This window comes from Hakea prostrata, chromosome 11 (assembly GCF_041222555.1).
Source record: "Hakea prostrata isolate BN-2017 chromosome 11, UWA_Hpros_2, whole genome shotgun sequence".
NCBI classification, from domain to species: domain Eukaryota; kingdom Viridiplantae; phylum Streptophyta; class Magnoliopsida; order Proteales; family Proteaceae; genus Hakea; species Hakea prostrata.
In genome coordinates, this window is record NC_142610.1 from 8,748,831 (window position 1) to 8,772,165 (window position 23,335).

The window sequence follows — 23,335 nt, forward strand, 5'->3', positions numbered from 1 at the left end:
ATGCAAATAGGTATAAAAAATCTGGCCCAACCCAGCCTTATTTCAGCCCTACCAAACACCATCACTTAGATGGCTCAATGGAGATGAAGTATTAAAAGGTTATATTGCAAAAATTTATAATTTGCTTTGTATTCGGATGAGGGTAAAGGACTATGCTCCCCTTACATCCCCCGAAAGAAATTCATTTTTGGTCTACTTTGCAATGCTCAAAGGTAAGTCTTAACACGTGGTGGAAAGACATGAAAAGAGCACAATTCTCTACTCTTGGAGGTAAAGGATCCAAACCCATAAGAAAACAATGCCTACTACAAGGTAAATTTAAAGCATTAGAGTGGATTGAGTTGGTTAGCTCTGAAGTGGCTAACTCGAATGTCAATGTCAGTTGTCCAAGCAACAAACAATGAAACAGTGAGATAAATGGCTAAAATAAAATGCCCAATTTGTAATGAGCCTTCTTCATATAATTCATAATTTTTTCTTCCCTCCTTACCAAATTAATAATAAATTTCAACCATTTCCATTCATCTTGTCTTACCTTATGGAGAAGAAACATGTGAATATTTACACCAAAATTATTCTCACTTGGTAATGCATCATTTTATCTGTAATAGTTTACATTGATGTCAACCCAATTGTCAACCACAAAGAAATAGATAGCTGAGAAGAACTAATAAAAGAAAACATCAATTCAGGATGTTCTTCACCTGAGCCGCAGAAAAAAAAAATGACACTGAAAAGATAACCATTTAACAACTATTGCAAACATTTATCATTGTTGTGAGGGGTTGGTTAACTGGGCCTCAAAACAGTGAAAAAACAAGCAGAAGAAAAAAACACCAAACATGGTTTTCTTTTAACTACCCCTGCATTATGGAGGAAAAGGGGTTGGGACCTTTCAAGGAAAATGGTTGCTCCTGTCCTCTCCTGGATAGAAATCCTTCAGAGATCATTTAGCAGAGGATGAACTTGAAGATAGCCTTTCATCCCTTGCTTTATCTGCTTTCTCTGCTTTCTCCAAGTAATCTTGATGAGACTGATGGTTTGATCCTTCAAAACAAAGAAAGTGAGATCCAATTTAGAGAACTTAATACAAAACCACTTGTATTAAAGAAAAACTACCCAAGACTAGATTCAAACTTAACATTAACAGTAACAGCTTCCAAGCTCTCAAAATAAGTAACAATCACACTTACGAGATCACATTAAGGAAATGCTGAGAACCAGATAAAGGTTAGACAGCTATTTGTAAGCATTCCCAGTTTAAGAATGCATTCTTAATTGACGATGCAAACACTATTTGGATACATTTAAATACCTGGACATAGATTGAATACCTCATAGCCTACTAGCAGATATTGAATAAAAAACACAAATTCAATAAAGAGGTATTGAACAATAACAGCCAAAAAAAAAAAAAAGATGCGTAGCCTAGTCAGCAACTAAAGATTCAACATCAAAGCCAGAACCTACAAAAGAAAATAGTACCACTATGAAAGGAAATTTGTTTGATGGAATTAAGAAATCCCAACACAAGGAATCTCACTCTTCTGCAAGCCTTCCACAATAAGCAGACTCTAAATTCAATATCAGGATGAGAATCCCTTACACACTAATCCTACCAGCCGCCCCCCCCCCCCCCCCAAAAAAAAATTTTCCTCTCTCCATTCTGATACCTGTCCAATGATCGCATTCAATTACGACTTTCCAACAGCTCGCTCTTATTCTCTTTCTATAATATGTACATGGTATTAGTTAGGCCTTTAATTCTTTAAAAAAATATATACTCTGGTTTAAAGATTCTGAAGATAACCCAATGATACCAACCTTGAGCTGCTAGGATTTCTGAGAGAATAGAAGCTACTGACAACGTAGTAAAAGCTATAGACAATAATGAAGATCACATGGAGGAGGAATCCAAAACTCAAGCAACGTGTTTCAGATCAGACCGGGAGTAGCCTTGCATGAATCTGAAGGAACACAATGACTGTCCCACCAGCATCTCTTTTAAAATAACTAATTGCCACTGCTCTGGCTCTCAGTACTTGTACTTCTCCATGGTATACTCTGTGAACAAGAGCAGTGAAATTCTGATCAAGCACCTTCTCCTTCTATTTCCATACAAACATAAGCAGTTGAACAGCTTTTGTATGTTAGTTGTGTGTAGTTATGGAACATGAATGCAGAGTGGGCTTCTTAATGCATTCAAGAACAAGCCTCATTCTTGTAAATGTTCAGGTTTTTGAGAATGGTAATTTATAACAAACAGTATTCTTCACATTCCAGAATACATGCCTAATACAGCTTATGATTTCAAAGAGGAGATGCATAATGTGTGTGAAGCATTTTCCGATGAAGCACTCAAAGGGTTCAACAGTTCAACAATGAAGAGAGGTTTGAGCAACATGCTAATATGCTATGGTATCCAAGGTTGCAAAGACACCATATGAGCTGGCAGATTTAAGGAATCACAGGTGGAGATAGAACAGCCACGAGGCTTGAACTCGAGACCTCCTGGTAAGCATGGCCTTTAGGAGCACCACAGATCACCAACTACACCAGGCATCACTGCTCCATGAGAACAAATTGTAGTTAAAGTTCAATTGTTTGGTTGGAGAACACTTGTATTTTGGGTTACCAGGGAATGATTTTAACCTATAGGTATAGAGAGAGAGAGGGGAGGCTCCCAAACCAAGACTTTGGTCGGACCAAGAACTCAACCAAAATGATGTTATAGAAGGCTCCCCAACTTGATCGAGTCAACATAATGATCTTGCTGATAAAGCCATATCTCCCCTTTTTTGATGTAGGAAGCTAGAGTTGCCGGATTTCCATCCTTTTCTTGTCAGATTCTTGCTATGACAAGCAACTGCAGCTGATTCTTAGCACTCCAACACCAGCTCTAGTTCATTCCACCCACATGCTAGCTCATCTACAGAGAAGGCAAGTCTATATTGGCAGTTCGGACTCATGGAACCTATGAACATAGGGTCTCAAGTTATACCTCTGGATTGACATACGAACTATGAAGCTTAAACTTTGAACATGTGTATTATATAAACAAACATGTTTAAACATTAATGCATAAGTTAAGGACTTTGTATGAGTATATAATGTACACAATGGGGCATTTCGGGCTTCTACTTCAGCATAACAGATTCCACTTAGGGGTCTGAAATGGAACTCTCATTTATAATTGTTTTCTCATGAATCTGTGGGCACCAATGATGCAGCACCCAACATTCGCAAGAAAACCAAGCAGCCCAAGGAGTAGTAGCTGTAGTAGTACCGGTTCCATACTAAGCTTACTTTCCAGCATTTTAGTAATTAGATTGAACTAACACTTGGTTCAATCTAGTTTTATTTTCAGTTCAGCTGGGTCAATTCAAGCATCATATGAGGGTCAAATGTAGACTTAACTAAAGCCTCTTTCTCTCACATGCATAGGAAGGAAAGGCTGATATTTTGTCCTTTAGGGGTAATGCAGATACCATAAAAAGGCTGCTGTTTTTTCTCTTCTAGCAGTTGATAACAACCACTCCTAGTTGGTTAGTTTGTTTGTTTTGTTTTGTTTCTCCTTTTTTTTTTTTTTTAACTTCCTCTCCTCTTGGATGAATGAAAAAATTCATTAACCAATGCCTCAGCAGGGGAGAGAAAGACTGTACAAGAGCAAACAAATGGAGAACAAATTTGGGGGGTGGGGAAGGACTGAAGTCTGGCTGAGACATCCAAGCAAATGGCTCTCCAAATCAAATCTATAGATCTGGATTTGAAGGTCCATCCTCCTGAGATGCTGCTCCCACCCCAAATGAGAGATCTTAGCGTTAACAAATAGGTTTCTATTTCTATTAGGATTTGTATGTCCCATTCATGTTCCATTCATGGTACAAATTATGATCGAACTGGTCAAAATTTCGACATGCAAACCCCAAACAAAACCTGCGAGATTTCGCAAAAGTTTCAACTTTCAACTGGAACTGTTTGAACCATTTCTTTTATAGCACTCACTGCTTTTCAGTTGAAACCTGCAAAATATCGCAGTTTTGACCATTTCTGCCTCTATTTCCCAGCTAGGTTTCAACACTCCAACTTGTTATTCCTTGGTTTTTGTTGATTTTTACCCAATTTCCACCAACTCCTTTACCTTCAAACACCTCTTTTGCTCCTCCTTTGCCTTCAAACACCTCTTAAGCTACAACAACCATTCATGGGCTCAAGCCCAAACTGCGAAGGAAACTTTGAGGCCCAAAGTGATGTAAGGCCCATGTCTTTGGCAATAGAATGTGAAGCATTAGCCACACCCAATAGTTCAAAACTTCCCCTTTTTATTTTTGTTTTGTTCATGCCCTAAATGATCTTGTATTGCTTTGAAATTAATATATTTTAGTCTAGGACTATAATCTATGATTGTGTATTGTTAAACTTCTTTTTTTTTTAATTAGTGCTACTATTTTTTTTTATTTTCTGATTTTAAAAATTATTTTCTCAATTATGTATATTGAAAAAACACATATGTACACATGATGTATGGGGCTTCAACTTAATACATGTGAGACACCAGCACTTGATCTAGTTGCTTGCTGCATTTTGTTGACTTCTTATATACGTAACCATTCTATCAGACAATTCATGTATGCTAAAGATTTTATGCCTGTATCCAATACAGTTTATGCTTATTGGAACCAGTCCTCTGTTAGTATACTTGAATGATAACTTTTCAGTGGGTTTTTTTTTTTTTTTTTTTTTTGGGGGGGGGGGGGGGGGCAAACTACTAGTTCCATTGTGTTTATCATGCTTTAAATAGGTAGGAGGCAAGAAATCAGATGAAATGGATGCCATATAAGCCCGGAAAACTAGGGTCAAAACCTTGCTTGAAAAGTACCCACCTTGAGATTCCAGTTTTTGGCGAGGTCGAAAGCGGCCACGAAACCAAAACCTCATTCCCTGGTCCCATTTTCTGTCAATGTAATCACTTTTCTTACGTAAATACCCCAATAAGGAAAGAATAAAGGCACCCACAATCTATTAGTATTTTGAGATTGTCTTACAACTTTGTCTCCTTTTCCTGTGTGGGCTGCTGGTTCTCCTTTGAAGTTAGGGCTGCCCTGGCTGGTGTTTGAAATCCAGTAGTGGAGCTAGAGGACTTCCTTCACTCTACCGAAGTGTTAATTGTGTAACCAACCTACTACCCTTGCTTGCCCATTGCCTCGTCAAGTAAGTGAACCCCATTCCCTGTTCTTCCACCATTAATTTAATTTTGAAAGCTTCAAATTGACCACATTGAGTCCATCAATAATACAAATAAAATTTGAGATCTGTACATTGATGCATGAAGCTTTAATTCATAAATCTTACCCCATAAATATGCCGCTACCAACAAAGCTGCCACCAAATTTCTACTAATAAACCTCCATTAAAACCAAACCTGCAACTTTATATAACTTCACATCCAACCATTAAAATTCTCTCTCCTTCCATCAGACATAGCCTAGCACCGTCTCCTCCATTCCCTTAAAGTTTCAGCGCAAAATCCACCCCTAACCCTATTGACCTCCATTACCTAATAACCTGTTGGATTCTATTAGGAGTCTAATAAGAGTTTGTATAGGAGTTAAATTAGAGTTTGCATTCATGTAAACTTCTATTCCTTGTAATAGTCTACTTTCCACTTTATTATAAATAAAGGGCTTGAGATCATGGATCAATAAGCCATTCTGCCAAACATTGTATTTCAACATGGCATCAGAACCTAAATTCGATTTGGGAAGCGACCTACCTTCTTCTTCTTCTGATTTTTTTTCAAACCCATCGCCAATCTTCAGTTCTAGGCAGTTTTTCAGTACCATCTTGGTCGCCAACTGAAACAAAAAAAAAAAAAAAAAAAAAAAAAAAAAAAAAAAGAACAAACATTGTATTTCAACATGGCATCGTAACCTAAATTCGATTTGGGAAGGTTACCTACCTTCTTCTTCTTCTGATTTTTTTTCAAACCCATCGCCAATCTTCAGTTCTAGGCAGTTTTTCAGATCGATCTTGGTGGCCCAACTGGAACCAAAAAAAAAAAAAAAAAAAAAAAAAAAAAAAGAAGAAAGAAAGAAAGAAAGAAAGAAGACGATTCTGTTCCGTCTCGATTCAATGAATAAGAACAGAAAACAGAGGAAAGAAGAAGAGAAGAAGAGAAGAAGAAATCGGCAACTCACGCTTCGCAACAACCTGGACTTCGGCCCTGCAATTTTGCAATTTTTGATTCTTCATCGAAGCCTGCGATTCCGAAGCTTGGTTAGTCATCCGAAACCTTCAATTGGGGTTCGCTATTAAGGTTCTTCGATCGGGGTTGTTCTCCTTAGCTCAGTGAAAGACCATAACGGATCTGTTATGGTTTGAATTTGATTTTTGAATTCAAGTTTTTGAATTCAATTTTTGAATTGAATTCAAGTTTTTGAATTCAATTTTTGAATTGAATTCAAGTTTTTGAATTCAATTTTTGAATTGAATTCAAGTTTTTGAATTCAATTTTTGAATTGAATTCAAGTTTTTGAATTCAATTTTTGAATTGAATTCAAGTTTTTGAATTCAATTTTTGAATTTAAGTTTTGAATTCAAGTTTTGAATTTAAGTTTTGAATTCAAGTTTTGAGTTATTTTGGTAAATTTGCTTTACAGGGACTTATATGTAAATTTGTATAAGTTCGAGATTTATTTGCAAATTCCGTTTTTCAAGGACATATTTGTCATTACCTGAAAAAAAAAAAAAAAAAAGTAGATCTGTTTGGGTTGTTTGGCTATTGCATTCTGGTGACATTTCTCGTTACTTGAAAGGGTGAAGACCAAGAACCATAGATAATTTTGTCAACATGACAACTATTGATGATACTACTACTCCCACTGGATCCGAATATTTTTCCACTTTTCATTCTCTTTCGGTAAGATTTGACGGCACAAATTACTTGATCTGGTCTCGATCTACTTACCTAACTATTGCTGGAAGAGGACTAGTTGGATACATTACGGGCACTACTATCAAACCCACTACCGCAGGTGTTTTACAGGATAAATGGATATCAAACGACTCTCTTATTATGTCATTCCTTTTGAATTCCATGCATCCGAATATTGCTGGGGTTACCTATTACTTGTACTCGCAGCCCAAATCTCGGAAGGCTACTCCTGAAACATATGGATAGTTGGGGAATGATGCACAGGTTTATGAGCTACGAAAGAAGCTTCATGAGACTACCCAAAAGGAACTAACTGTGGCCCACTATTATGCTGAGTTGCGATCTCTTTGGCAAGAGTTGGATCATTATGAGGATTATCACCCCACTAATCCAGATGATGTGGTGACATATAAGAAGTAAATTGATAAGATTCGAGTATATGACTTCTTGGCAGTTTGAACGTGGAGTACGATCGATCGTAGTGCAAGTCTTAAGTCATTCTCCCTTTCCTACACTAGAACAGGTCTTATGCTCTTGTTCAAGTGTGAGGAAAGTCGTCGATTAGTCATGCTTCATACTTCTATTATGGAGAAATCAGCTTTACATCTGTCTTCGCACTAAATCTGATCCGGCTAAGGAGATTGTCAAGTGTGAGCACCGTCACAAACCATATCATACCAAGGAAAATTGTTGGAAACCGCATGGGAAGCCCGCTGATTTTGAGCAAAAACGAGCACAAAGACAGGGGAAAACAAAAGGCTAATCTTTCACGTCTAGCTTTCCACCACACCCTCTCGCAGACGTTGGTTTTTCACAAGAGGAGTTCGCTACTCTGCGACGTATTATGCAGTCTTCTACTGCCGGTACAGCCTCGACCACTGCTTCCTCTACTACCCCTACCAACTCCTACCTAGCTACTTCAGGATCTGGGGAAGGAGATTGGTCGTGGTAAATGGACTTTATATGCTCGAGCCGATTGGAGGATCTACTTCTGCTTTGACTACATCTTCTAATCCGGTCCATTCGGTAATATCGGGTACCTTCATTAGTGGCACCGTAGGCTCGGTCAACCCCCTTTCAAATTTTGTCATTTTCTCTCGGATTTGTTTTCCTGATACTTTTATCTTACCATTATAATTTCTTCCTCTTCAAGTTTCCCCATTGGAATTTCCTTTGTTATTATCTTCACGTGTAATGCTACACGTGAGGGGGAGATTGAAGATGTCTACAATTCAAAGCCTTTCATGTAGACTTCCTTATGCAGAATTTGATCTTTGTTACCTTTGAAAGTTTGTCCCTTACCTTCGCAATCTTCTACTCCTTTGAAAGTTTGTCCCTTACCTTCGCAATCTTCCACTTTGGAGATCTAACATTGCTATAGATCTATCTTTTTGATCGGCGAGAACTTGATCTCTCGTTAACCCCGGAGATTTGCCCCTTAACTTGACATCTTCCCTTCGAGATCTAACCTTACAAAAGACTTGTCGTTTGACCTTTGCAGAACTTGATCTCTATTACCTTTGGAGATTGTCACTTATCTTGACAAATTTTCCCCTACCTTTGGAGATTGTCCCTTGGCAAACTTTCCCTTTAAAGATCTAACATTGCTACAAATCAAAACTTTCACTTTGGCTGTTTTACCCTAGCTATTGTTACCCCAAAAATATATTTTCCCTCAGATTTGTGCAGAAATTTAGTCTTCTCAACATTTGAAGATTCTACTTTTTTACTTGGGCGTTCTTCCTTGGAGACATAAAGTTGCAGTAAAGATGAGGACAAATCAAATGGAAGTCTATAAGGCAGACGTAATCTATAAGTTTGAAGATCAAATTGCATACGTTTACCTAGACAGATGTTTTATACTTTTTTGGTCAAGTTGGACATGTGTGATATCCATGCCTCAACTTGAGGGGGAGTGTTGGATTCTATTAGGAGTCTAATAAGAGTTTGTATAGGAGTTAAATTAGAGTTTGCATTCATGTAAACTTCTATTCCTTGTAATAGTCTACTTTCCACTTTATTATAAATAAAGGGCTTGAGATCATGGATCAATAAGTCATTCTGCCAAACATTGTATTTCAACATAACCGTCAACTACCTCCTAAATTTTTGGAGTTGTCCCAAATCAAACTGAATTTCAATCAGTCCTAGACTCCAACATATCAAGTCTTCCGTCAAAGTCCAACAACTATTGGATCATCCTACGATGACCAACAATCACAATCGGACTTGGCTGAGAATAACACTGTTTTGGTCCATCCTTTTGAGATCAGATTTTGGGATCATTGGCCCTCTTTTTGCCTCCCAATACAAAGCTACATCAACCACAGTGTTCAAAAGGCCCTCAACGGAGTCACCGTTCCCTATGAACTGTCCAGGCAGAGACTTTCTCCGGTGGAAATTCAACAGAAAAGAGACAAGGGGCTATGTTTTGATTGTAAGAAAAAATTTCATCCTGCGCACAAATGCGAAACCAAATGGCTCTACTGTAATTAGGGGAAGAGGAAGTGAGACATTGGACTGTGCAAGAAATGATTTCCAGCAATGCTAATGAAACTTGTGACTATGATGAAAATGAGGTTATAAGTCCAACAATAAGTCTACATGCTCTGCTAGGACGTGAAAAACCAAGAACCATAAGAGCATTGGCAAGTTCACATAGTGGTTCATCGGGTGTTGTAACTCAGGGTCTGGGTTAAACTTCCAGGACCCACCATTATTAGAACCAACTACTAAATGGGATAATAAAACTATACTGATGGTTTGTTTTGGGTAAGGTAAGGGTAAACTTTGGGTTATGGGATGTCTAAATAATTATGGGTTTCCTTTAGGGGATGGTTTTGGTGAAGAAAATACATAATATATTGTGTGTCGTTTTGGGAGGTTAGGGTTTAACAAAACCAAGATGGGCTGGTGGTCTTAAGGTTACTAGGTTTTGGGTTACCCAAAGATCCTATGGGATGAACTAGGGTTGGTAGGAGAAGGAATGTGTCAATATGGGTATGGTTTGAGATACCAAACTTACCCTGAAAGCCCACCATGGAGTCTGGGGATGGTTTAGGTATGATTGGGATGATTTGGAGAAACAACTAGATAATTCAAGAAGAGAAAGATCCCTAGGTCAAGGTGGATTAGGGGTTTTATCAATTGAGGTAATAAGGTGGGAAAGGTTTGGGAGGTCTACGGTTAAGAGGGAAGCTTGCGGCTGGGCTGGAAGGCTTCTTGTTAGGATCTTGGACTTCTTTCCAAGAATCTTGATTCTTTCTTGCCTTCTTCTCTCTCTCTTTTTTTCTTTTCTTTTCTTCTTCTTTCTTTCTTTCTTTTAATTATTTTTTCCTTTTTTCCGGATGCTGCTGCAAGAATTAAGAAACAGGAAGAGCAATGAAGAGGGAAAGGGAGGGGAAGGTGGCCGCAAGGTGTACAGTGAAGGGAGAGGGTGCAGACTTGCAATGGAGGGAAGAGGCTGAGGGATTCTCGCAAGGAGGGGGAAGAGGTAGGGTGCACTTACAGATTTTAGGAGATGGCCGGCTGCTTGCTCTTGAGTTGAAGATCTTGCTGAAATTTCAGAATATCCTACCTCAAGATCTTCAGCCCAGGACGTGAGATGTCTTGCACGACTCCAAGCTTTAATTTCATTCAACTTCAACGGAATTTTACAAGGACAGGTGAGTCTATATATAGCCTTACATGAAAGAACTTGGACTAAAAATTAAAAACCTCATTGGAGTCAACCACAAAAAAAGAATATTCAATACTTGTATAACTCTAACTACTTGCCAACTTAGGAAAACAAAAATTAACAAAATAAAATACTAATTATCTGAAAGGAATCTTGTAAGTAGATTCCAACTAGGACTCCAAAATAACTTGATTAATGCAAAACCAATTAGGAATGTTCACTTACAATTTTGATATGCTACTCTTAATGGGGGACATAGTAGACAAGAAAGAAGGAGAAGAACACTAATAAGAAGAAAAAAGAGGGGAGAGAGAAAAAGAGAAGAGAAGGGGGCTACAAACACACAAAGCTAAGCTTCAATTCATTTATTTTTCCTATTCCATGCTCAATAAGCTGATTAAAAGTGTTTTGATAATTAGATAGGAGGAGAAAAAAGAGGGAAAAAAAGAAGAAGAAAGAAAGAAAGAAAGAAGAAAGAAAGAAAGAAAGAAAGAAGAAGAAGAAGAAGAAGAAGATATACCTCATTACGAAAACAACTATAGTAGGACTCTTGGTAATTTAAAACTAACAAAGAAGTGATCCTACTAGGACTCTTAGCAATATAAAACCAACTAAAACTGAACCTAAATATCCTACCCGAATTAAAAATCTGATTACATAATTATTCCAATAAATAAACAACAAGATCCTATATTATCTACAAAAGCTCCCACAAAAACAGTTCCAATTTTTATCTCCTTGCAAGCTGGACTTGGCGCCCATCAAGTTTGAATTTTATCTCCTTGAAAGATGTACTTGGGGGCCTACCAAATATGAAGAATTATCTCCTAGATTATTCTTCATGTTATTGTATTGAGAAAAATAACTTCTGGTTGTGCTGCATCAAATTTCCCTGTCTTAAAGGAAACTCGTCCTCAAGTTTCATTTAAAAAAAAAAACACGACAACAACAACAAAAAACAAAAAACAAAAACAAAAATCTGCCTTATTCGATCTGCATCCACAAAAACAGACTTTGATGGGTTGTTGTAGCATTGCTCACAATCACTAAGAAAAGAAATTAGGAGAAAGAAAAAGGAGGAAGGAAGGGACATAAGATATAGAAAGATCTCAGGACGGAGAAGAAAAGCAAGGAAGAGAGAAGAAGGTTCAAGAGCCAACAAGATAGAGAAAAGATTTTACCCAGGTTTGGCTCTGATGCCAAATTATGAGGGACAGATTAGAGAAGAAAGTAGGATAAAGAAGATAGAGGGAAGAACGGGAAATTTGAAAGGAATCAGATTTGAAGAAGGAGACAAGGGGGAACACTCACAAGAAGAAGAAGAGGAGGAGAGAGAGAAAAAGGGGGCCACACACGCTCAAAATTAAAGCTCCAATTCAATTTTCTTTTCTCTATTCCATGCTCAATAAGGTAATTACAAGTGTTTAAATAATAAAAGAGACATACCCCGAATTAAAAATCTGAAATAAATAAATAACAAAATCCTATATTATCTTTAAAGCTCCCACGAAAACAGTTCCTATTATCTCCTTGCAAGCTGGACTTGGCAAACACCAAATTTGAATTTATCTCCTTGCAAACTAAATATGGGGCCCACCAAATACGAAGAAATATCTCCTAGGTTACTGTTCACGTTATTGTAGCGTGCATGGTAACTTCTGGTTGTGCTGCATCGTCTCTCATTGTGGAGTTTCAGTGACAAGGTAGGAAGGTTCACTTACAAGGTCATCAGGGGATACCAGCTGATTATGTCAGACCTAAGCCACTTGAGAGACTTTGAGGCAATGGTGCATTCAATTCGTTCACAAATGGCCACGGGAACACAAAGTGAATTACTACCAGATGCAAAAGCTGGACCCTTCCATACAACCTCCCCCTTCAGCAGTACTAAGATATTTTCTCTGAACTGACAGCACTTCCACCTTGGAGACCTACAAGCCACAAAACAATGCTGAACCTCCCCCCCCCCCCAAAGGAAAAAAAAAAGGAACTGAAAATAGCCAATGTAGTCCTTTTGGTTTAAAAAATAAAATAAAAAAAATTAAAAAAGAAAAGAGGACGGCAATTAGTGGGATACAATACAAAAAAGATGCTTGATCTTACGGGATTAATGCCTATGAGTGACATGGAGCTAACATCTTCTCTCAACTGGATTTAAGGGTTGTGTATCATCAAATGCATATGCATACAGATGATATTGCTAAAACAGCATTCCAGATTCACAAAGGGAAATATGAATTCTTGGTAATGTCATTCAGCATCACAAATGCTCCTTCAACTTTTCAATCAGACAACCACATTGAAATGAAACAACTTTTCAAGAAGAGTTCTGATAATACATACACTTCACCAGATAATTCCCCAAATTGCGTTTGATATTCGAGAATGATCCTTAACTGGGTAAATTCAGTAAGAAAAAGTAGATCTTCTTAAGATGAAGGCCAAATCAAAGATTAAGAACAATCCCAAATTCCGATCAAGTTCTTAACTGCCCATTGTGATACATCCATTGAAACCAACTAGGTGCTTGTCCTTCCATGTAAAAATAAATCAGTGTAAGCTTCTGATTTCAGGCGTTTGGTGAAGGGAGAAAATTTGACCTATCTTGAAAAACCAGTAGGTTGGATCATTTCCAATGAATCAAGGAAAATCCACTTTGATTCATTTGGGATGAGGAGTTGATGAAGCCATCTAAGAAGACATGTGGCTCCCTTGTGTAGAGTAACTAATAGGAGACAGAATAAAAAGAGAAAGAAGGATGAAGAAGGCAGGAGGAAAAAGGGGGTATCTGAGAAGAATCAAATGTTAAGAGGCGAAAAGGTTGTGAAGAACACTCATAAGAAGAAGAAGAGAAGAGAGAGAAAGAGGGCTACAAACATACAAAGCTAAAGCTTCAATTCATCTTTTTTATGCTTTTTCTTTTTCTCAATAGGCTGATTAGAAACATTTAAATAATAAAAGAGACATACTCCAATAAGAAAACAACTATACTATGACTGTTAGAAATTTAAAACTAACTAAAACTGATACTAAGTATCCTCACTGAGTTGAAAAACTGCTTACATAATAATCCCATAAAACATTTTTCACATCACTGTAGTGTGAATAGTAACCAGGAATCCTTTTTTCCACGAAACTTCACTCTTGATCATAAATAGCTAGCAGTGGACCCACATGATCAGCAAACAATTAGCAAATAATTCTGCAGCAGATTCTCTTCAAATCAGTCATCTTCTTGGAAATTAAATTCCTCAAAAATAGGCCATAAAATTCATGCAACTAGAACTCCATCTCAAATTGTGCTGCATAAATACCGCCTGGTGGCATCAAAATCAACAGACAACTAATCCAATTTCTGTTGGATCAGAACCAAAAGCAACAAAAACTCCTTTTCTAGAGTAAGCTTAGTCTGTCTTCCCACTGTCCCATCTGCCTTGATCTCACCACATAACCTTGAGTGGAAGAACCAAGCATATTTTGCTTGACAAAAAGTTCCAAAGGTGTTATATCATGACTCATCTGAAAATTCTCTTCCAAACATGTTTCATGTGAAACAGTTGTAGTCCCAAAGGTGTTGCACCTAATTCATGAGAAAATTCTCTTTCAAGTGGCATTTCAGACGAACAGTTATAGTCCCAAAGGCATTCTCTCATGACTTGTGGGAAAATTCTCTTCCAAATACTGTCTCGCGTGAAATAGTTATAACCCCAAGAGTAATATATCAAGACTCATGAGAGATATCTCTTCCAAAAAGTGTTAATGGTCCCACTTCCATTTTCCTTTCCACTAGTAGGATGATAATTAACTGCCTCAATGGTTGTTGGGTAATGAATTGTATTGCCAGTTCATAAATGTAATGGAAATACCCCTTGCCTCTTACTAGTAATAATGCAGACAATAAGATTTTGATGACTTCTTCAACTAAGATATCATGACAGGAAAGAACATCTCAACTCTTAAGTTCCTTTGACTCAATAAAGCTCCTAATAGTCTCTATAGATCTCAGAAGTACGGCCATGGACGCCATTACTTGCATGATAAAAGAAAGGATGTCATGAAGGATACTTCAAAAGGAAAACCCTTCGATGTTTTTTCCTTTTCTATTGAGGGGGTGGGGAGGACAAATCTCTATAAAGCTAATCAACAAGACGACCTCATTTTTACGTAATAGCTAGTTGTTCATTTCCTACAAGCTGTTACAAGATACACATAATTCTAGGTTCCAAAAATACAAAAAGTCAAACTTCCCTCTTTACAATAACCATTTCCATTCCCAAATCTTCAACTGTTCATCGCTATTAAAATATATAGAGGAGTAAGAAATTGGATATGATGGGAACAAAAAGAAACCCAGATAGATACTAGTTTGAATTGATAAAATATCTATTCGCAAAGAAAATTTTTCTGCTTCCTATAAATACCCAATACGAGCAACATTGATCAAATGGGTTTTCTTTCTCATTCCGTATTTGAATACATGATAGAAGGAAATAGAGAAAACAGAATAAGAACGAGTAGCAAAATAGAAGCGATTGTAGCAGTAGTTACCTCGGTTCATGAGGACCCATGGAACAGCAAAAATTGCGCTTACAATAGCGATGCCTGCAAAGACATGCTTCTTCTCTCCACTATAAAGAAAGTATTCCATGCGAGACCTGAACCCTCCTCCTCCGGCAGTTCCTCCTGCTTTCTTTCCATTGCTATCGCCCTCCATTTTCACCTTCTGCACCAAAACCGCAGCTCAATTTTTCTTTAGCAGCCTAATTTCTCAGGGTCTGTTTGTTTGACAAGAAATAAATATATACATATAATAAATAAATGAAAAAAATATATATGTATTTTATTTTTCTCCATTGTTTGCTTATTTTTAAGTGTATGGTGTGAAAATTGAGGTAGAATTGTGCTTTCCTCACATTTTTAGAAGGGAATTAACTTGTGGAATTTTATCCCGTTCATTTTCTTTTGATGAAAGAGACATATCTATTAGTCACATCTAGAGGTTGAGGTAAGATTTAGAGAATAATTATTTTTTTATTTAATGTAAATTTTTGAATGTGACTAATGGATTTATTTTAATTTAATGTGAATCTTTGAATGTGACTGATGGATATGTGTCATTCATTCAAAAAAATGATGGTCCATTTTTCTATCGGAACCTCATCAAAATCCATCCACTTGTGGTAAAAAAATTTGAGAAACCTAATGAGTAGAGTTGGGTCAAAGCTAGTAATGTATTTCAATTCTTTGTGTAATAAAATAGCAAATATGAATAAATTGATTAAAAAAAATCAGAAAATATGAGAAAATTTGAAAATTTAGATTCAAAATAAGAAAAAGCCACATTTTAGTGGTATTTTGAGTTAATGTCATTGAACAAGTAATGGAGTTAAATTTTCTAAGGGTCTGTTTGGTTACATGAATCGAGAGATTTGAAATCTCTGGATTCATGAATGCAAGATTTATACCCGTTTGGTTGTGAAAATCTCTAAATTCATTATTTTACACTAAAACCGTGAATCTGTAGATTTATGGGTATGGGGTAAAAACCAAAGATTTCATCCCTACTATAAAAACACTAAACATCTGCTCATTCACAAAAATCACATAGTTAATTTTATAAATTATGACTTCATATATTTGAAATCTCTAGACTCGTATAACCAAACAAGCCCTAACTGTTTGAGAATATGAATTTACCATCACAGGCAGTTGCCATTGACTCAAACCTATGACTTGACTTCGATGGAGATCTTATTTTCCAATGATGATTTATGAATTTAATCAAAATCCTAAATTTTTTGATGTGAAAATCTACCTAAGAATGCCAAAAATGTTATCAAAAACGTTTCAAATCTCTTTGTCTACTCAGTTCTCTCAATATGTTGTAGAAGAGCGACAGGGTCGTAAGTTCTTTAGAATCTAATCATGTATTATTGTTTGTATTCTATTTATTTCTATTAATATAAAGTCTCATTTTCTCCACAAAAAAAAATGTTATCAAAAACGTTTTTTATCTATTTATTTCACACCAAGCCTTCTTTTTAATAAAAATGTACATGAGGGTTAATGTCCTTCTGATTTTAAGAATGGAGAGAGCAGGCCTGGTTCATGCAATTCTAAGATCAACATGGAGACCTGTGAGAAAAATCGACCAAATAGCTTAGACACCAATGTTGACCAAAAAAATTTTGAATTCCACCTCATGTGGGGATTTATATATCATTTGTAATTTTGTATGTTCCTGCATTTTTGCTAATGGAGATATGGAATAGGGTTCCAATAACAGAGTTAGCAAGGAATAGTTTTTCTATTGCATCAAAATAATGGAAGATCAGATGGAGCATGGAGCCCTTTAGGGATTGGAATCAAAAGGGTTTGCAAATTGGAGTTGTGAAAGTGAATTAGGGTTTCAAGTAACTCTTTGTTTAAAGATCCATGAGCCGAGTTAGCTTTATATCTCATGTTGGATCGGCCGATACTTTACAGAAAACCCCAAGGATGAGGAAGGTCTAGCTCTTCTCCTCAGAGAAAATCTCCCAATGAAAATCTAATGAGGTCTAAGCAGTTGTAATATACTAATCTAAAGGCTAAGATAAAACATTCATTTTTATTCTTATTGAAACTTGCAAAAACCTGATTACATCTGTTGAAAACTAATTTGAATTCTAATTTTTATTTTCTTTGAAATCACCTAGTAGGGTTTTATTTTTCCTCATTGTGATGACTGCAAAAGATGAGATTTTGATGAAAAGGGATGAATTCTTCCTTATTGCAGAATCTTGTTTTCCTCATTACCTCCCAGTATATAGAATTTAGAAAGAGATGAATGAGATTGAGAAAAATATAAGAAACTTTGGAGCATGACAACTTGCTAAAATATTAGCTTGCAAAAAGAGAAAAGTTGAGTAGCATATAAAATATTTTCAGAAATATTCACTTGAAAGCTCTGAAAATTTTTTTTGGTAAACAAAAGCTTTGAAAACCTATTAAGCACCATTTGTTTTCTAGAATAAAGGTGGGGTAGAAAAAAGTTTAAAAAGATAAATATTTCTATCAAATTTTAAAGTATAACTTGTTTTGTTTACTGTGGTTAGAAAATTGACAAACAAGCTTTTTCTGCTGATATATTATGTTAACTTTTTCACTTTATTTATTTTCAAAATCCTATAACATGGATAAACTCTTGTGCAAAAATGTGAAAAATATCAAAATAAGACCTGCATTTAACACTTTTTTACAAATCCCTTTCATTTCTTTCTCCCTCATCCCATTGCATATGAATATACATATTTATTTTTTTTTGATCCCACAGTTACAAACAAATAATGCATTATAGAACATTTTTAGAGTAAAATTAAAAACATACTTAAAGGATGGTCATTCAAGCTCGCATTTAGAAAGAAGAAGCTTCAATCTTATAGGCTTCGTAATACAGAAGATGAGAGATGAGTAAGAAAAATCGAACTTGACCTTTTTTTTTTTTTTTGTTGCCAACCCCGGTTAGGGGTTCGACCCGAATCGCACACCTAACTGTGGTGAGTGAGTCTCCCAACGGGGATTTTTTATATCCACAAGGATTCGATACCAGAACTTGACCTATGTATAATTAATTTAAAAGAGTTGTCAAATCTGTTATTAAAACCAAATTTTAGAACATAGCTATGTTAATAAAGTACGAGAAAAGTGGGTTTTTATCTTTAACCCCTAGATCAGCAGATTACATTACGTGAAAGCGCTTCTCAGACCTCGTGAACTTCCTTGCCATCAAAATTCACTAATGGCATTCATCAGGCTCGCTGCAAGGATCGGAAGAAGCCAATTGCAACTCGTCCTTCCACTTATCTCTCTTTCTGCTCTTCACTCACCATCCACTTCTTCGAAGATTATCTATTCTAACTACTATCGTACTTCACCGTATCAGCTCTTTCCATTTCGGTCCCCTCTTAACAAACACCATCTTTCATCATTTGCTTGCTCTCTTTGCTACGATATAAGCGATTTCGAGGCAGATGGAAATGAACCCAGGTACCCAAAAGAGGAAGACCTTGATAGGTTTCTTGAAATACTCAAGCAGGCTAAACAGTTCACCACAGACAGAGATGCCGTGGTTTTTCTCGACCGGTCGGGTGTTCAACCCAGTGAAGGGTTGCTTTATTCAACAATTTGGGCTCTGAAACGCGAACCTGAATTAGCGTTTTTGGCATTCAACTGGGGTCAGAAATGGGGTTCTAAGAGTTCAAGGATTTGGGAATTGATGATCTGGGTACTGGGCAAGCAGGGGAGTTTTAGTGTCGCTTGGAGCTTGATTAAGGACATGCATCGATCTTCCATGGCCACGGAGCGAGCGATACTAATCATGATTGACGGGTGAGTTCAGTTCTATACCAAATACTTTTTTGTGGGTAATACTAATTCAATTACCTCCGGGATAAAAAGAGGCTCAACTATCCTTTTTGTTTAGTAGACTTTACCTGTTTGACTATATTTCCCTGTTGGAGTTCTTGTGCTCAAACTCGCAGCAAATCAGTTTTGATGTGGGAAAAAAAATGAAGAAAATGGAGGTGTAGTGTTTTTGCTATCTTCGCTACTAGTTTAAGTTTGTAAATCTTCTCCAGCGAGGCTCAAACTTTTCTATTGCAATTGCTTTTTATTTTAAAGCTGTGGCATTGTTTTAGTGCTTCCACACTCTTGAAGAACAAAAGTTAAAACAAGGGGAGAGGATGCTTGTGCTAGTTGAAGCCTAAATCTGTTAATTTGTCTATGTGAAATTCAAAACTGTTGCAATTTCTTCTTATTCTTGTTCACTGTCTTGGTGTTTCTAAACTTTGTTTTTATGCTTTAGCAGTAAAAAACAAGAACCCTCTGCTTGAGATTGCATATAGGATTCCTCCAGTTTTTGCCTAGTCTTTGTTAGTCTATGGTTGTGACCGTGAACTAGTTATGTGAAGGAGAAAACCACATAATTATATAGTTCTCCCCACCCACAAAAAACAGGTTCATTTAATTGTAATCTTAGTCTTCTTGTGTTTTCTTTTTTATTTTGTGGTTTGGGGGGAGGGGGGGGGGTGAGAGGGGGGTTATAGGAGCTTTTGGATTTTTTTTGTCCAGAACTCTGTAACTCAAGGAGAAAGGTGGTGAGGAGTTTGCTGTTTTTCATGTTGCTTGATTTTTGCCCTTACTGAAGTAGGAGTAGATTATAGTCATATAATTTCTTGACATCTGAATACAGATTCAGAGTTCTTAATTTCGATTATGTCTCTTTAGCTTGATCCTTTTTCTGGTTTTGTTAGGTATGCAGCTGCCAACAATACAGGCAAAGCAATTAAAGCATTCCTTGCCATGGACAGGTTTGGAATAACCCCTGGTTCGAAAACATATTCCACTTTCCTCCAGACTCTTTGTAAACATGGGTATATAGAAGAAGCAGAAGAGTTCATGGTTCAAAACAAGAAGCTTTTTCCTTTGGAGACTCAGACCTTCAATGTAATTCTGAATGGGTGGTGTAATATCTCAGTTGACATATTTGAAGCCAAGAGGGTTTGGAGAGAAATGTCAAGCTGTTGTGTCACTCCAAATGCCACTTCTTATACTCATATGATCTCCTGTTACTCAAAAGTCGGGAATCTGTTTGACTCATTGAGACTCTACGATGAGATGAAGAAAAGGGGCTGGGTCCCAAGCCTTGAGGTCTACAATTCTCTTATATATGTACTAACTCGAGAAAATTGCCTGACAGAAGCTCTCAAGCTTTTAGACAAAATTAAAGAAGCAGGACTGCAACCAGATTCCACCAGCTACAACTCCATGATACTTCCTCTCTGTGAAGCACAAAAGCCAGAAGAGGCAAGGCGCTTACTGGCTGACATGGTCACTGAAGGGATTAACCCTACAATTATTACCTATCATGCATTTATTGAAGGGGTTAACATAGAAGGAGCCTTGGAACTGCTTGGTCAGATGAGAGATGCTAGTTGTGGTCCTAACAATCATACCTTTCTCCTTATTCTCAACAACTTCTTCAGATTGAAGCAGCCAGAGAATGCAGTGAAGATTTGGGTGGAAATGGAAAAGTACATGATAGTACCTGATTCTGCCAGTTACACTGCACTGGTTCAAGGCCTGGCAAAATGTGGATGTATAATAAAGGCTGGAGAATTCTATTCTGAGATGAGATCAAGAGGATTCTTGGAAGATCCTAGGCTTGAAAAGCTCTTGAAGGATCCAGAAGGAGGTGATGATTTTCACAAGGAGAAAGAGAAAAAGAAGAGTGATGATATCCAGGCCAGTCATAGCAGGGATAAAACTAGGAGGAGGAGAATCCAGAGACAGCGCAAGAATGAAAAGATCAGCGATGGACAAGTGCTTCCTTGAGCTTTAGGTGGCAAGAAGAGGCTTATCACACCTTTTAGAGGGTCATTGAGAATGCTGATGTTATTATGGCCACATACAAGGATCCACTTCTTGAAGATGTCCTGCCCTGTGAAAGGTTCAGTTATCTTCTCTGCTGGTCTGCATGGTTGGGCCCTCAGTTCGACTACTTTTGCTAAGGTGTAGCATCCAGGTTTGGTTTAGACAAGGCAAAGATGATGGAGAGCCTGTGGGGAGAGAATTTTTCTGACCCTCCCGCGAAAGAAAGACCAACAAGAATATTGTCAGCAGTGCACAAGAAGTGTTGTCTTCAGTTCTTCACGAAAAGCAGATCATCAGTACTTGCATGAACGATCAAAATGACAAGCTCTGGCCAATGTTGCAGATGTTTGAGTTGACCATGAAGTCTGAGGTGAAAGAATTGTCTGGGAAGGCTTTGATAAAGAGTTTTATGGAGACCTGGCTCGAAGCTAGTAGTAGTTGCTACCTGAAATGATGATCATTCACCTCAGCCCTGTGGTATTCTATTAACAACATGTATGAGGGTCCTGGTCCTGTGGATGACATTTATGCTAATGCTAGTTTTTAACTGTGATCTAGATGGTCCTCTTATGCTTTATGTCTCCAAGATAATCCCAGTCTCAGACAGACGTAGGTTTTCTGCTTTTCAGGTTGTCTTCTGCAGCAAGGTTTCTATATGCTTCAAAGTTAGAATTATGAAACTAAACTGAGTTATGAACTAAACTATGTCCCTGGACAGAAGGAGTTGCATGTCTGTATCCAACATTGACCAGTATATTTACCAAGAATGCAACCCTGAGAAACGAGAAGGATGTTGATGTTCACCAGTTCGTGATATGAAGTTCTTCCTTTTATCTCACCAGTTCTGTGTGTCCATGCAATTTAAGGCTCTTTCAGATATTCCAAAACTTGTTGAAGGTCAGTTGCTGTGTGAGAGGGAATCCTAATTAGAAATAAGACTCTCCTCTTGTTTATGTCTTTAGGATTTTCTCATTATTTCTTATATCTTCCATAATCTGTTTTCTACTCCTATTCCCACTAAGTTTTTATATATATTTTTTGGATGAATAAATTCCCACTAAGTTGGTTACAGTGGATGATTTGTGAATCTATTAATACCCTGTTAGGGTGAACGAATGAAATCATCTTGGGAGTGCAATGTTCTTTTGGCTTTCTACAGAAACATCTGGGCTATCAGGTTATTCAAACTGGTTGCTAGGAAGGTCATCTGGGCTTACTCCCAGTTCGCTGCCAAACCCAGACTTTCTGGAGCCAAGCTTGAAATCCTGGAACCAGACCAAGCACTTGGTTCTGAACCAGAAGCTTGGCCATGTCTTCTAGAAGTGCAAAGACCTGGTAACCCACTCTAATGCATCAAAGCTTGCATCCATGTCACTGACCCATTACTGCATTAAAGCCTGGAACCCAGGCTGCACGGCTGGTTGCTGATATTAGGAAGGACATAAAGGAGCAGATGACTTCACTCTTCTGAGTATAAGTTACAAGGTATCAAAATTCCCTGTTGGTAAGGCAAGTTAAGGCATTGATGGGAATGCGGATAGAAGGCGAACATGAGCGGGGGTGGAGGGCAGAATAACAAGTCTAGATCAAACTCCCCCATCAGGCGAGCATTAATATCTTTTTACCACACATTGGGTGGATCCATATGGGACTCACGGTGGATCCTACCTCTGATTTATTTTTATCATATTCCATATGAGCCTCACAATAAAAATATAGGTAAATATATAGGACTAAGGCATAAATAACACAATTATAAGTAAATTATTAAAAATATATTGATATAAAACAAAAATTGTACTATTTCATTTGTTACCCTTTAAAACTTTAAAAATCATGAAAGAAAGAACCTATGGGAAAATTTGTGAAAGAAAATATAGATTTGAAGTCTATTAATTAAATATGGGAAACAGTCAATTTCCATAGCTGAAATTCTAAATGTCCAAATGTCGGATTTTTTGTAATTTGACAACTCAAGTTGGGCCCAAATTCCTGTTTGTCCATCTGACCAAATTTACAAAGAACTCAATTGTTGCTTAAAAATTCAATTTCATTTTATTCTGATTCAAACTATACTAATTTTTGTCCTCAATCTAGATGAGAAAGAAAGAAAAACACTCCCAGATTGTGACAAGAACGGCTAAAAAAACATAACCAAAAGGATTATAGGAACGCATAAAGGAACAGAGGGGGAAAAAAGTTCCAATTCTCAATCAAGAAAACCAGTTTTACTGGAGCTTACTGTTGGAACTTTCCAGCATGTTAACCCTCTTCTCCTCACTGATTCAGTGATTCAACTTACTTCTTTTGCC

General features: G+C 37.1%; 2 protein-coding genes across 2 annotated transcripts; one reads left to right on the top strand and one right to left on the bottom strand.

Annotated features, from left to right (window-relative positions):
• Positions 1 to 357: 357 nt before the first annotated feature.
• Positions 358 to 15,377, bottom strand: LOC148999931 (GAG1At protein). The gene is made up of 2 exons (XM_089140829.1): positions 15,162 to 15,377; positions 358 to 1,047 (listed from the first exon to the last, which is right to left on the bottom strand). The coding sequence occupies exons 1-2, from the start codon at positions 15,325 to 15,327 to the stop codon at positions 947 to 949; spliced, it is 267 nt and encodes an 88-aa protein (XP_088996955.1). The 5' UTR covers positions 15,328 to 15,377; the 3' UTR covers positions 358 to 946.
• A 2,925-nt stretch (positions 15,378 to 18,302) lies between these two features.
• Positions 18,303 to 22,020, top strand: LOC148999932 (Tetratricopeptide repeat (TPR)-like superfamily protein). Its single transcript, XM_089140830.1, has 2 exons — positions 18,303 to 18,980; positions 19,904 to 22,020. Exons 1-2 carry the CDS (start codon positions 18,391 to 18,393, stop codon positions 20,982 to 20,984), a joined length of 1,671 nt encoding a protein of 556 aa, XP_088996956.1. The 5' UTR covers positions 18,303 to 18,390; the 3' UTR covers positions 20,985 to 22,020.
• Positions 22,021 to 23,335: the final 1,315 nt, after the last annotated feature.